Source organism: Balaenoptera musculus, chromosome 9 (genome assembly GCF_009873245.2).
Source record: "Balaenoptera musculus isolate JJ_BM4_2016_0621 chromosome 9, mBalMus1.pri.v3, whole genome shotgun sequence".
NCBI lineage: Eukaryota > Metazoa > Chordata > Mammalia > Artiodactyla > Balaenopteridae > Balaenoptera > Balaenoptera musculus.
This window is the reverse complement of record NC_045793.1, coordinates 46,849,706-46,864,562: the sequence shown is the minus strand read 5'-3', so window position 1 is coordinate 46,864,562 and position 14,857 is coordinate 46,849,706. Positions and strand designations below refer to the sequence as shown.

The window sequence follows — 14,857 nt, the reverse complement described above, 5'->3', positions numbered from 1 at the left end:
GATGCCAGGGGAAAGAAAGTTCTTGCCAAAGGTCAGCAAGTGAGTGAACAGAGCCAGGACTGGACACCAGGGCCCCTGACTCTTTCCTTCATGCAGGCAGCATTTATCAAACCCCTCCTGTGTGGCAGGCCCTGTGTGCTCCAAGGAGTTCATTGGCTGGTGGAGAAGATAAAAAACAGGCACAAAACGGCAGATATGGTGGCTGGGACCGGTCAGGAATGCATGGCAGAATTGAAGTGAGGATAATATAGCTGGGTTCAGGCAGCGATGGGGTTGAGAGCAGTTGGGTGGATTTGAAGAGTTGTTTAGGAGGTAACATGAAGAGGCCTGGGTGAGCCAGGGTGACAACCGATGGTGAGAGAGGAAGGAGGTTGGGATGGGTGAGGGCATGGGCGGAAGTGTCCTCACTGGGGTGGGGACGGGGGAGGAGGAGCAGGGATGGGGGATGGGGACTTTGCCATTGCACCTGCTGAGTTAGAGGGGCTGAGGTCTGGCAAGTGGAGGTGGCTGGACACTGTAGTCGGGAGGGCAGGAGAGCAAGTGGGGCTAAAATACAGAGAGTTGCTCTGTGGATGAACTTCTAGAAGGAATGAGTGACTCTTGGATGCTCCCAATGACATATTAGTAGAGGCAGCACAGAGCGATCTGGCTTTGCTGATTCAGAAGGCTTTTGTGAATCATTCAATACCCCAGGTCTGAAGGATGTGGTCCATCGGGGGTCATTGCTTTGCTTTGCACTTGGACCACTTTATTGTGTTCCTCAGTCCCCCTCCCCCAGCTAGCACGGGCCCAGGCTGGGGGGACGAGAGGAGGTCCCCCTGTCTGTAGTCTTGTTTCCCAGACTGCTTCTGGGATTAGCAGCAGAGGCATCACCTGGGGACACGTTAGAAATGCAAATTCTCAGCCCATCTCAGACCTATCAACTCAGAATATGCATTTTATTAGAGCCCCAGGTGGTTCATGAGCAGCGGCCCAGGTGAGTAGTTCTCCATCTGGGTTACACACTCGAATCCCAGGGAGGGTGTTATGAAATACCGAGGCCTGGGTCCCTCAACCCAGAGCTTCTGATGTAGTTGGTCTGGGGGAGTTCCCAGGCTGCAGGAAGGTTCCAGCTCCCTGGGTGACTCCATGCGTATCCAGGGTGAGAACCCCAGCCCAAGCCCCCAGCCTTCTTTGAGGGACTCTTGCTGGGAACGTTGAAGGGCAGTGCCTTTGTGGAAGCCACTTTGCATCTTTGGTCCTCATGTTAATCCACCCCGTCCCCTCTGCCTCTTAGGAGCTCAGAGGAGGGCAGGTGATGTGGAGGGTTGAGGGGTGTCTTAGCCATGAAGGGCTGGCTGGCAGGCATCTAGTTATTTGAAACACATGCCGACCTCAGCAGCAGCAAATCCTGCTGAGTGAGGAGTCTGGGGGCTCCCTCAGACCATTCCCTGAGGACTTCCATCTGGAGGAGAAGGCTGTCAAAGAGCACAGGGAGGAGAGCCCACCAGGCCTGGGTTAGGAGAAGGGGAACCGGGGATGTTTTCTGGGGGGAGTGCTGGGCCTCCTCCCACTCTCACCTGGAGCTAGGGGCCAGAAAGTTAGGTGTGCCAACTCCAAGGTGTGCCCAGGAACCCTGTTACTCAGGGGGAAAGCAGAAATCAAGATGCATTCCTGAATGCCTTGATCTTCAAAGTATGGCCTTTGGACCAGAAGCATCAGGATAGTTTGAGGCTTGTTGAGAATGCAGACTCTCAGGCCCTACTGCACTGGACCTATTGGATCAGAATCCATACTTTAACAAGGTCCCCAGGTGACTCACATGCACATTAGTTTGCAAAGCCCTAGTCTCCTGGGCCCCAGCTGACATGCAGTGTCCAGGACCCACAGAGACAGCAAGTCCTGGTATCATGGAGGCTCTTCCTGTCCAATGGTTTCCAGGCTCCTCTGAGGGGTCTGGTTATGGCTCTGGGCTCGGTGAGGCCTGGCAGGACCCAACTGAGCCAAAAAGGGGCCCAAGCATGGAATTTTCTTTACAAGCTAACCCCTGAAATCTGCTCTCCTTGCACGTCTGCCGGCAGCTTTCTGCCCTGCACTGCCCTCTGGTGGTCATGGGGCGCCATTGCCGCCTCACATTGCCCCCTCTCTCCTGTCAGCAGCCCACGTCCCAGCTGACATTGGAAGGGGGAGGACTGTCCTGCTGCTGCCCTCTGCCTTAGGGCTCAGGGACCCCCAGGAACACAATAGAAGCAGTTTGGAAAACACTGGGCTTTAGCAGCAGGTTAGCAAATGGAGGCTGCCCTTTTGTCTGGGTGAAGAGCCCTGGCTCAGCCCTTCTCCCTGTCACTGCTGTGTCCTGGACACCTTGTTGGAAGCTGTCTAGAGCTGGGGCATGGGCTGGAGGAGAGAGGACGGGTTTCTGTAGCGAGGACGTGCAGGTGGGAGGTGGCTGGACGTTCAGGGAGCCCTGCTTGGTGGCTGCAGCCAGGTTGTGGAGAGCCTCGTGGGCCGTTACCTGTTGGGACCTTTTCCCGAGGCCCACGGCTCCACCAGGGCAGGGGGGCTTGACTGCAGTTGCTCTGGGAGACTGCTTGATGGAGCATGGACTAATGTAGACGCTGGGAGCTGTGAGGGGCCCATGCCCTAGGTCAGAGAGCATGAAGGGCTTTGTATGAGCCAGGCTTTGCTGGAGAAAGGCCGACACTCTCCCACATCCCAGAGAGAACATGTCAGCCCAGGGTCAGGAGCTGGCTGGGGTGTGAGCTGGCCGGCTGTGTGGGCAAGGAGTGTCTCGAGAGACACACGACTTCGTGAAGTTTCTTCTAGGGATGTAACCCAGGTCTTCCCAAAGCTCCAAGAGCTTGTTTTCTTGGTCATATGGATGGAGCAGCCTGAGTCTCCCTGCCTGGCCTAGTACAGCTGACCACTCCCTGGGGCTCCATCACCTGCCAGGTCCATAGTAACCTCACTTCACAGATATTCTGGGGGAGCTGCCTTGGACCTCTGGTTCCCCTCCTAAGCCCAGGGTACTGGGCCCATGGGGTGACCTCAGGAAGAAAGAATGAGGAGCACAGAGTCCACGGGCTGGGTACAGGCCCCTGCCTCCCCCGGGTTCTCCAGGTCTCACTTTGTACCCTCTCCCGGCAGCTCCACCCCCCATCCAGGTCCATCCTAACCTGGCCCGCGGCTCCGGTTCTGGCTCGGCAGTGGACTCACTGAGCCATCAGGAACCAGTCACCTCTCCTCCCAGATCTTGGTTTTCCCACCCAAGGGGGAATAGGAGTTTGGCCCGGAAATCATCTAGTTCTTGCAGATGCCTTTGGGCTTTGGGAACCTGAGGTCCTGTTCCTCCAGCAGAAGCGCCAGGCTGCCCAGACCAGTCCCACCCTCCAACTTCCAGGGACCAGCCCTGCAAGTCTTTGTCTGAGTGTCTCTCTCCATGTTGCACATGATAGGCAGGCTCAAAAATCCTGGCCAATTAATGCACCCTGGGCAGCCCTCAACCACAACCCTGGGAGTTGGTGGACAAATGCCCCAACTTCCTGGAGTGGGGAGACTCTGAAGCCCCCCCACAGGTGATCTCCAGTTGCCCACAGTGGTGACGGGCTTGATGACACACCCTTTATTACCTGCCTGTCTGCCTGCCTTCCCTGCTTTCCTTCCCACGCTCCTATTGGTGTTTCCTTTGCTTTCAAATCCTTGTCTGAGGGTCTGCTTCGGGGTGGTGGGGGGAGGAACCAAATTAAGACAATATCTAGCTGAGCCACTTTATTTTCCTGATATTTTGGTGCAGTATGAGCCAGAAAAGGGTGTGGGGGACAGATCCCTGGGCTGGGGGCAGGGAGACCCTGCTTTTCACCTGTGATCTTGGGACATAGTAATAAGAATGAAGGGGTAGAGTTCAGCCTGGCCCTGCATTAGGGGGCTGTGGAGTGAGACTCTAAGAAACGCTGGCCCTGACTTCCCTTCTGGGGCAGGCCCTCTCTGCCAGGCTGGCCTCAGGCCCCGGGACCCTTGCGGGCGACCACAAAGCAGATGCCCTCATTGATGCAGTGGGCCTCTGAGTAGCTGACGGGGGAGTACTGGCACCTCAGCACCTGGCAGCCGGCCTCCTGCAAGGCCTTCTCCACCGTCTCCTTCTCCAGGTGGAGCCCAAAGAACTTCTTGGCGCCCACCATATAGCGCTGGGTGCGCAGGGCTACCGCGGTGTCCAGATGCCCGCCCGGCTTCAGCAGGCTGACCAGGCCTCGCCCGGCCGCCCGGTAGGCGTCCACGTCATGGCAGGCGCACTCCAGGGCCAGCAGGGTCAGCACGCAGTCAACTGGTGGCACCTGGGCGGGCCCCAGTGGGTGTGGCTGGTTCGCGTCACACTTCAGTAACCGGCGTCGCTGTCCTTCGGAGACGGGCCTCCTTCTCCTGCCACTTGCTCCTGTGGAGGAGGGTCATGGAGGTGATGATGAAAGTTATGACAACATCTCTCCACCCCTCACCCTCTATGCAGGGGCTCCCTATGGGCAAGGCCCATAATTTAACCTGTCGAGCAACTCTTTGAGGGAGATCGTATTTCCCCCATTATACAGATGAGGAAACTGAGGCACAGAGAGGTTGAGTGATTTGCTCAAGGCTACACAGCTAGTAGGTGACAGGGGATTTGACATTTGATTCTTCCTTCTTCCTCTTTGTCCACTTCCTCCTTCCTCTCCTTCTATTTATCTTTCTTCTTGATAATTCAAAATAATTCAATTTTTGATACATTGCCTTATTAATTTTTCAAGTTGTAAAATATATATAACAAAAACTTGCCATTTAAATCACTTTAAATGTACAATTCAGGGGCATTAATTGCATTCACAATGTGTGCAACTATCACTACTGTCTGCTTCCAAAATTTTTTATCACCCCATACTGAAACTTTGTACCCATTAAGCAACATATCCACATGCCTCCTCCCTGCAGCCCTTGACCCTTTAAATGTGCTTTGTTAAACATGCGCTTTCCCATTGCTGGGCCTTGGCCCTTGCTGTCCCCTCTGCCTGACACTCTCTTTCCCCAGATCTGCACATCCTTCCTCCTTCACCTCACCCAGGAAGCTGCTGCAAGGGCTTCTCCTTGGAGAGGCCTCCTCTTACCATCTGCTGTGGATGGAATTGTGCCCCCCTCATAATCATATGCTGAAACCCTAACATGAATGTGATGGTATTTGGAGATGGAGCCTTTGGCAGGTAATTAGAGGTAGATGAGATCATGAGGATGGGGACTCTCATGGTGGGATTTGTGCCTTTTAAAAGAAGACACACTAGGGAGCTTGCTGACTTTCCTTTTCCTTCTTGTGAGGACACAACAAGAAGACGGCTGTCTACCAGCCAGGAAAAGGGCCCTCACCAGACCTGATCTTGAACTTCCAGTCTCCAGAACTGTAAGAAATGAATGTCTTTGTTTAAGCCACTGGGTCTATGGCATTTCTATGGCAGCCCGAGGTGATTAAGACACCATTCCACCTAACACAGCACCCCTACCTCTTGTAGGCCTCTACTCAGCTGAAGATTCTTCTCTAGAACACTTGTTTTTCCCTGAATATCTACCTCTCTCTAGCTTGGTTGTGTTGTCTTCCCTACTAGAATGTGAGCTCCTTGGGGCTGAGACTTTGTCTGTTCACTGTAATAGTCCCAGTACCTAGAAGCAGGAGTGACCATCAGAATGCTCTCCGTGAATGATGACAGGAATGAATGAAGCCCAGGCTGGGTTGATGTGGAGACCCTATGCTTAGAGACCCTCCAGCTCTGTCCCACTTCAGGTTGCCCCTACCTATAACTAGGTCAGAGCCCCATGGCCCAAGGATGGGTCAGGAATTTAAACTCTGATCTTTGTCCTGGCTCTAAGGTGGCCTAGAGGCCACTCTCCATGTCTGGGCCTCAGTTTCCTCAGTTGCAAAATCAGGGCCAGCATCCTGCCTGTCCCCCATGGGGCTCTGGTAGATGGGTTCCCTCTCTGTGAATTGGATGGGGAAGGTGCCTGGAGGGGTCAATGCTGTTGGTCTGTGGGATTTCGTAGGAGTGCTTCAGGGGGATTCCTTGGACCCCATGTCTTCCCATAACAAGTTCCCCTCCAACATTAGGGTTAAGGAGAAGCTGCACCAGAGGAAAGTGAGATCTGTGTGGGCTAGAGCAATCAGGGGAGGCTTCCAGGAGGAGGCGGGACTGAAGCTGGTCCTGCAGGATGGGTGGGATACAAAGTATGGAGAGCCCAGTAGGGCAACCAAAGCTAAGAGCACAGGCAGCTCTGAGGCTGGAGGCAGGACTCACTCAAAGAGAGGGAGGTGCTCTGGGTCAGAGACCCAGGTCAGGAAGAACCTGTAGGGAAGTGGCAGGTGAAGCAGGGTGGCAGGTTCAGGCTCTGGCCTGCAGGTGATGGGGAGACCTCATCTGAGCGGGATGGTGGCCGTGGGTACCTGTCTCCCTCCAGCTCACACACGTATTGCATGGCTGGGGACCAGTCGTAGGCCCCTGGCTCCTTCTTCAGCCACTTCTTCACCTCCCGGGGGTTCTGCTCCGAGTAGTCTGAGGCGATGATCTCCCGGAAGGCTTCACAGGCTGAGAGCAGCTGGTAGATGGTGGGGCCTGGGCCAGTGTTGATCAGTACGACACCTCTCACTCCTGCTGCAGGAGACAGTGTTTTCCAGGTGCGTGGGAGCGGGGGACACCCTACTCCAGGCCCAGCTGTGGTGGATGGAGATGCCAGGCTTTGCCCTGCCCCAGGGCTTGCCAGCAGGGGAGGGTGGCTCACAGGGGACCCGACCCTGCCTTGGGTAGCAGCCAGGCTGTGTGGGGAGTCCAGACCCCCACGCCTGGGGCTCAGGGGGTGACAGCTGGTGGGTGGGGCATAGCCTGGCACACACCACGTCCCCCTGCTGCCCCAAGGGTTGCTACCAGAGGCCTGATAGGACAAGTTCTGCACTTCTGGGCAGGTTTCAGATTGACTTCTTGGTTGGAACTGGCTTATTTCCAACAGTCTTCTGACTTTGGGTTTAAAACAGTGGTGAGAGTGATCCCCCCATGGCCCACTCTCCCACCTCCTCGTTGCAGAAGACAGAGTTTCTGATAAGGGATAAGACCTGAGCCAGTGGGTTCAAAACTGGCTCAGCCAATCAGGGGAGGCAAGGGGATCCGGTGATGAGTTGAGGGGAAGGATCTTTGCCTCAGAGTAGCACTTAGTGCACTGCCCTCTTCTCCCTGCTTCCTCCCTCCTCCACGCTCCATTGAAACACAACTGTCTATTTTTCAAGGGTTAGTGCTGGTCCCTCCTCTAGAAAGTCTCTTCAGATGTCTCTGTGAGCCTTAAGCTTTCTTTCCCCTGTGTTTCTGTGGACATTGCTTAATATACCATTCTTGGCACTGATTACATAGTAAGGCAATGTTTGCTGAGTGACTAAGTAACCCCTAATTGTTCAGTACACTCCCTGCCCAACTGTGCATGGCAGCCCTGCGTTAACTGATCTTGAAGTTCGCTGCTGCCACTGACTGGCAGTCTGACCTGGGCTGGCCACCCGCCTCTTTCCCACCTCAGCCTCTCCTTGTGTGCACTGAGGAACCTGGGCGATAATCTCTGCTGATCACCCAGCCTGACGCCCAAGAGCAGGGTTTTGTAAGCTGAGCTGTGGTTTGGCTTTGTGTATCCATGAACTGTCTTAATTCTGAGTAAAAGATTAGGAGTGTGACTCTGTGTGTGTGTGTGTGTGTGCGCGCACACCTGTGCACCAGAGCTTTCCTCAGATTTTCAAGGGGATTCATGAGCCAAGGCTACAAAGCCCAGCTTTAAGGGAAGACAGGCAGAGATAGTCAGACGCAGGCAGTGTGCTCATGTCTGTTGTCTCATATCCCCTCCAGCATGAGCCTGTGAGCCCCACAGCTCAGGAGTTACCTTCCCATTTCACAAGGGGAAGAAACTGAGACTGACTGTCATAGACTCAAGCCTGGCTCTTTGGCTTCTAAGGCCAGTGCTTAGGTCCCGCTCAGTGGCCACCCAGCAGAGGTCCTCATGGGTTCACAGGCTGAGCTGCCTTTGCAACATCTTTGGTGAGCAGTGTCCCAGAGGACAGGTCCCCTGCCGCTGGCAGCTCTTCCTGTCAGGTGCAGCCCTGTCTCTCCCTGAGATGGAGACCAGACACTCACCTGAAGAGAAGGTTTCAAAGAGGTTTTTCAGGTTAAATTTAAAGATTTCATTTTCAGCTACGGTGCCTGAATCGAAGGTGTAGTACGTCTTTAAGTAGTTCTGGGAGTCGAACTCTTTCTTGTAGTCCTCTCCTGTGTACAGCTTGCCCTCCATTCTAGCTGGGACCTGGCTGTGTTTCCCATTGCTGCAGTCCTGTTATGTCCACTTTCCTCTCCCTGCCTCTTCCCATCAGGAGTTTCATTATCTTCTTAGACAGACCCTCCTTCCCAGGGAGGAGCTCGGATTCCACATAGTTGGAGTCAGGCCACGATGTTAGCTTTTCTGGCTGGAGTTTATCTGTTTGATAATTATCTCAACACAGAAATGCAACAGGGTGGCCAACATGTGCTCCTGGGGGTTCTCAGTATTTGGCTCCTGAGAGGTGATGTTTTGAATGTATGTACTGCTGGTGAGGGTTAAGGTTGGGAGAGCATGAAGCAGAGGGACAGTGCCACAGAACTAAGAGAGAGACACAGATGGACACAGACACAGAGAGACCAAGCATCTGGAGTAGGTCAAGGATGCTTCCCTCTTTGGGATTGGTGGAAAAATGAGACAAAGAAAGGAAAAACCCGTAGGGTGGAAAACAGGATGCAGACGTGGCTGAGATTTCACTGACTCAGGGCAGTGAGCTTGCTCTTGAAAAGAGTTTGTCCTGAGCTTGGTTAAATGTTTCCCCCTGTCTTCAATCCTGTTTACTCTATTTGCTTAATCAATCCTTTATTTTGCTGAGGGTAAAAGTAAGCTTAACCAGGGCCCCTGAAAAGGTTGGGAAGCCTCTGTTTGCACAAACCATTTAAAAACTATTGGCATACGTAAACACAACATGTGATTAAATTGCATAGAATTTGTGCACACACACACACACACATACATGCAAACACTCACACACATATGACTACCAGTAAAACTAGGAAAAGATTAATAAGAGCAGTGGGTTGCATCAGTGACAATATCCTGGTTGTGATATTTACTATGTTTTGAAAGATGCCACCATTATGGAAACTGGGTAAAGCATACGTAGATCTCTCTGTATTATTTCTACAGCTGCATGTGAATCTACATGATCTCAAAATAAGAGTTTTATATAAAAAAGTGTTGCCAAATCTCTTTCAAAAATTCATCTAAGATCAGAGATTTCAGGTAGCAAACTCTAGTGTGTTTTGCAAATGGGCAATTCTGGGGCCCTGGCCTGTAATATGCGCCAGGTGTGTCCCCCACCCTCGTTCGCTGCCGTCTTCACAACAATCAGTAGAGAGGATCTTGAGACCCTCCCCCCTCCTGTTGGAGATGAGGAGGATGAGGGTGATGGGCCTTTTCCGAAGGGGGTCCTGGCAGCAAGTCTAGGTCTAGGTACAGATTGAAGGCCCATGTCCAAAGCCAAAATAAAGACCAGCTCCAAACCTTATTCTCTCCCCATCATACTACACAGTCTATCCAGGTCCCTTAGCTGTGCTGCTCAAACTAGTGTGCCTGGGAATAGCCTGGGGACCCGGCTAAATGCAGATTCTGGTTCCCAGGTGATACTGAGGCCGCTGTGATGTGAGCCGCACAGCCCCAAGTCCTACCACCCAGAATCAACATTTATTTTTCAGGTTTTTGAGTTTCAACAGAATAGAAACTCTATTTTATTGTTTTCAGTGCAAATTTCCCCCTCTTCTGATATTACTAGAACCTGTACTTGTGGTATTTCCACTCAGGGAGAAAAGGGTCGATTATATAATAAATGGTGATGGCACAACTGCCTGTCCAGTTGGAAGAAAATAAAGTTAGACCTCTCTCCAATTTGTAAAAAGGAATGTTATATTCAGACTAAATTAACATAAATTCTAGGCGGATTAAAATCATTGGTGACACTGAGTGTATCATATTTGTCCCAGGGTTTCTTATTATCAGTGTGTCCCCAGACACGTGCACCTGCAGTGGTTTCACAGGGCCGTAGAGTCACCGTGTGTGCCCCCCATGCCTGCTTGGTTGTCCCAGCACGGGGTCAGCATCCCTTCTCTGTATCACTCTAAATGAGCTGGTAATGTCAGTTTTTAGTGCTGCCTAATAAACAGTACACAGAGGTCCAATTAAGCTTGACTTAATTGCTCCCCAAGTGGTTGACAGGTAAGAGACTTAACAGGTGTTCATTGTTATAAATAATCTTATAATTAATATCCTCGTGCAATAAGCTTCTTCTGTATTTTGGATTCTGGCTTTGGGCTGGATTCCTAGACATAAGATTAATGGATCAATTTTTTAAAACTTTTCGTACAAATAATTTAGGTAAATACTTGCCAAATTATTTTTCTAAGGAAAACAATGCTTTTGCTGTTTATTGTTGCAGGACAAATATTTAATTTTTCTTTAATAAAATGTGCTAAATTATTTTTCCTTTGAGCTTGTTTCTATCTAAGCTTTGAAAATTCTTCCATGTCCAGAGATCTGATAGCTATCCAATTGTGATAGCTTCTGTGATGGTTTGAAAAAGATATTTAGCCTTTATTTTGGTGTTTGGTATGAGATGAGGCTCTGTGTGCCTGCTTACGACTCACCAGAGAAAAGTCTTGTTTACCCCTGCAAGTTCTGGAATCATTTCTTCACCCCACAGGCTCATGTGGGAAGAAAGATAACAGGGGTATCAGAGCGGGAGATGCTGAGATGATAGTTTTCCTAATCTGGAGAATGAGATTGATTCTTTTCTCAGCTGGTCGACTCTTAAGCAGTTTATTTTCTTGATAGCTTGAGAATGTGCTCCTGTGTTTGAAATTAAGGCAGAAGTCTTCTTAAATGGAAATTTCCCTGAGTTATTCAAAAGTCACAGTACAGAAGGATGTTTAAGATGATGCAGACATTCTTAAAAGGGACTGAGACAGCCCTGGCATCAACAAAATATTGTCAAATTGATGAAGGCAAACCTTAGGACAGTGGTTCTCTCCCAGGGGTGACTTTGCCTCCCTCGGGTCATCTGGCCAAGTCTAGAGACATGTTTGGTTGTCACAGTAGAGACAGGGTTCTACTGACATCTGGTGGGTAGAGGCCAGGGATGCTGCCAGAGATCCTCCAATGCACAGTTGGGTCCCCCACCCCAATAAGGAATTATCTGGCCTGAAATGTCAGTGGAGCTGAGATTGAGAAACCCTTCTTTAGAACACATCCATAAAAGACTTGACTTTGAGCAGATTACCCTAGTGCTGTGAAGGCCCCTGGCTAGGCCAGAGTCAAGATGTGTGTTGGGATGGAGAGGGTGGAACTGGTGGAGAGGTGGTGAAGGCCAGAGGGTAGAGGCTCTGGAATGCCAGGGGGGTTGGATCCATTCCTTTGGGCAGCAGGAGTCACTGGAGGCCCTGAGTTGAGGTGGGCCTCGTCTGTCCATTCAAGGACACCCAATTGCAGCAGAATGAATGAAAGGGTGGTCTCCCCTCACCCCGCCTGGGCAGACCCCTGGATGCCCACATCCCACTGCTGGGGTTCTGGGTTCATAGATGTCCTCAGTTCAATTCTGGAAATGTTAATAGATGCTAAGCTGGGCATCTTCTATGTGTCTCTCACTATCCACTCTCCATCCTTCTCCATCTCTTGTGAGCCCCAGAAGGCTGACTCATGTGGACTATATTAGTGGCTCCCTTGCCCTCTGGATTTCTACTGGATTTTGCAGGATATTGTGGGGAGGTAGGAGAGGGAGTCTGGGTATTTATTCTTCAGCTCCTTTGCTGTCGGCACCTGTAGGAGGTCCTCTCCGTACAGCTCTGTCCCAGCTCTAGGATAATGGCTCCTCCCTGCTACTCGCCCTGGAGTACTGTGATGGTTAATTTTGTGTGTCCAATTAGCTGAGCCCTGGTGCTCAGGTATGTGGTCAGAAATTATCCTGGATGTTTCTGGGAGGGTGTTTTTGGATGAGATTAACATTTAAATTGGTGGACTTTGAGTACAGCAGATTGCCCTCCATAATGTGGGTGGGCCTCATCCAATCAGCTGAAATCCTGAATGGAACAAAAGACTGACCTCCCCTGAGCAAGAGGGAGTTTTGCCAGCAGACGGTTCTCAGACTTGAAGTGGTCATTGAATTGTCCCTTTCTGGTTCTCCAGCCTGATGGTCCTCCCTGCAGATTTTGGACTTTGCCTCCATAATACTCCATAATTGTGTGAGCCAACTCCTTAAACTGAACCTCTTTATATATATTTTGTATGTGCACACACACACACACACAGCCTGCTGGTTCTGTTTCTCTGGAGAACCCTAATTAGACTAATTAGATTAGAAAACTGAGTCTGAGAAAGATTAAACAATCGGCCCAATATCTTCCAGCCAGGAGTGTAACCGCTGCCCTCCTGGACAGAGAACAGGAGCCCCAGGCCCTAGTCTGGAGAAGATTCTGGCTGAAGTGTTCAGAGAGGCCATCCTGGGGGTAGGGCCTTTAGGTTCAAGGCCAACTGGGAGCCTCCCCTGCATGTCCAGCCTTGCCTGGATGGCTTCCTGTGGGAGGGTAGACAGGGACAGGCAGCTGGGCTGAGAAGGAGATGATGACCTGGGAAAATGGCCCAAGGCTGAGTTGAGGGTGGCCTGGAAGCTGCAATGAAGTGTGACTTCCAGCATGTTGCCCGGAGCCTGGGCTTGGGGCCATCTCTCAGCCTGTGGGGTCACACCTGGCCAGGCTGTTCTCCGACCAACCCTCCTGCTCCTCCAGGCCCAGCCGCCTCTTAAACTTCTCCTGCCTCCTCACCAGGACGCTCCCCCGCACTGTTCCCCAATCAGCTGTGCAGAATGACGTCATGGCCCCGAGAGCCTAGAGGCCATTGCCCAATCACTGTGTCACCAGGGGGAGGACAGTTATGACTGGGAGGCAGGCAGATGCCTCGAGACATTTTACAGATGGTTCAGTTGAGGCCCTTGGAGGCTGAGGGTCCTGCCATCAGGTTCGGGGCAGGACTGAGACGCCACCCAGCACTACTGACTCCCCATGTAGGGCTTTTCCCGACCCTCGTTACAGCCGTATCCTGACTCGGCCACAATCCCACTGTTGGCCCTTGGCCTTCTCGGGGTCTCTGAGGCCTGTCTGTGCCAGGGCAGGGCTGGGCTTGATGACCTTGAGAGCTTTCCTTGCCCCACCCCAAAGATCTAGGGGCTAACGGAGAGTGCTTGGGAACAGGTGCTGTACTCTCCTCACTGCATTTCCCGCTTTCTGGTCCAGCACGCAGCTCCAGAGCTGTGGGGAGACAGCCCCCCACCTGCTGCATAACATCTGCCCAAAGACGGGAGCGGGGCCCAGCCAGCCCCCCACCTGCTGCATAACATCTGCCCAAAGACAGGGGTGGGGCCCAGCCAGCCCTCCACCTCAACCCCCACTCCCTGCAGCCCCTAGAGAAGACCAGGCTTCCACTCCAGCTGGTGGCCTTGGACACCTTTCCCCCATCCCCCATCCAGGTCCCTGGAGAGATGCTCAAGGGGCTGCCAGAAGTGGCCCCTCTGCTCACCGGCCAAAGGTCCTGTGGAGACACTCCAGGTTAAACTTGAGCCTCTCGGCCTTGGACAACAGGCCGCAGCTGAAGCCATAGTAGATGGCCAGGTAGTCCCTGGGCAGGAAGTGCTTCTGGTACCATCGGTCCCTGTGAGGCTGCCTTCCCTGGTGGCCCTGGGTGTGTGCTTCCCATGCAACTGTAGAGCACCCACGGACACGGTTTCAGAGTCTTGACTCATTATGTTAAAGACAAGGAAGCTTCTAGACGGTGGAGAATTGGTAAATGTTTCACAACCAGTTCTCAAAAAAGAAAAGCACTGATTTGTGATGACGGCAGTTTCCATGGTGTAAATACTCCCACCATGGTTGATTTCAAACTCCCAGTGGTTTAACAATCGGCTCAGAAAATTCCTAAAAATTTAACAGTTGGATCTCATGAAATGATACACGTCAGTTTGAGTATACCACTGCCTCCAGACTGGGGCTGGCAGATTTGGCAACTAAAAATATAGGATGCTCAGTTAATTGAATTTCAGAGAAACAAAATACGTTTTTTTTAGGGTAAGTGTGTTCCCAAAATTGCACAGGACATACTTATCTGAAATAAGTCTTATTTGTTCATCTGAAATTCAAATTTAACTGGGTGTCCTGTATTCTATCTGGCAGCCCTACTCTAGCTCCGAATGGGAAGAGACACAGCCCAGGAATCATGGCTGCTGCTAATACAAAAGGTGCCTTTGTGCAAATACATAAGGTGCCTGTGTGATTTGTTAATTCTATCAGTTTTCTACATTTATTAGTTGACATACAAATGTAAGGACCTTCCTTCCTTCCTTTCTCTCTCTCTCTCTCTTTCTTTCCTACAGTAAATATGGACTCATGGATTCTTATTTCTATTCAATGGGTTATGATCTATATTATTGTCATTACTTACTCTGATGCACAGATTTGGCCAGTAGGAGTCCCTTTCAGCTGGCTTGTGTGTTCTTTTGACACGTCCCCATCATTCTTTGAGCACTTCCTTATTAAGTCCTCCTTGTCTGTCACTCTCAACTGAACCTAATGCTAACCAATATAATCAGGCATGGGAGTAAAAGCAAAGGACTGAGGGCTCTAGGCTGCCTTCTTTTGCTCTGGTCCCTGAGACCCATCACATTGCCTGCCAGCACACGAAGTGGTCCATGAAGCAACCACCCCTGAGCCTGAGTTGACCTGGGGAGGTGCGG

General features: G+C 51.5%; 1 protein-coding gene across 1 annotated transcript; it reads right to left on the bottom strand.

Moving 5' to 3' along the window:
- Positions 1–3,977: 3,977 nt before the first annotated feature.
- Positions 3,978–8,303, bottom strand: INMT (indolethylamine N-methyltransferase). Its single transcript, XM_036863751.1, is given in 4 exon segments — positions 3,978–4,364; positions 4,366–4,408; positions 6,428–6,635; positions 8,148–8,303. Coding segments are annotated over 4 exon segments (792 nt in total). The 5' UTR covers positions 8,302–8,303.
- Positions 8,304–14,857: the final 6,554 nt, after the last annotated feature.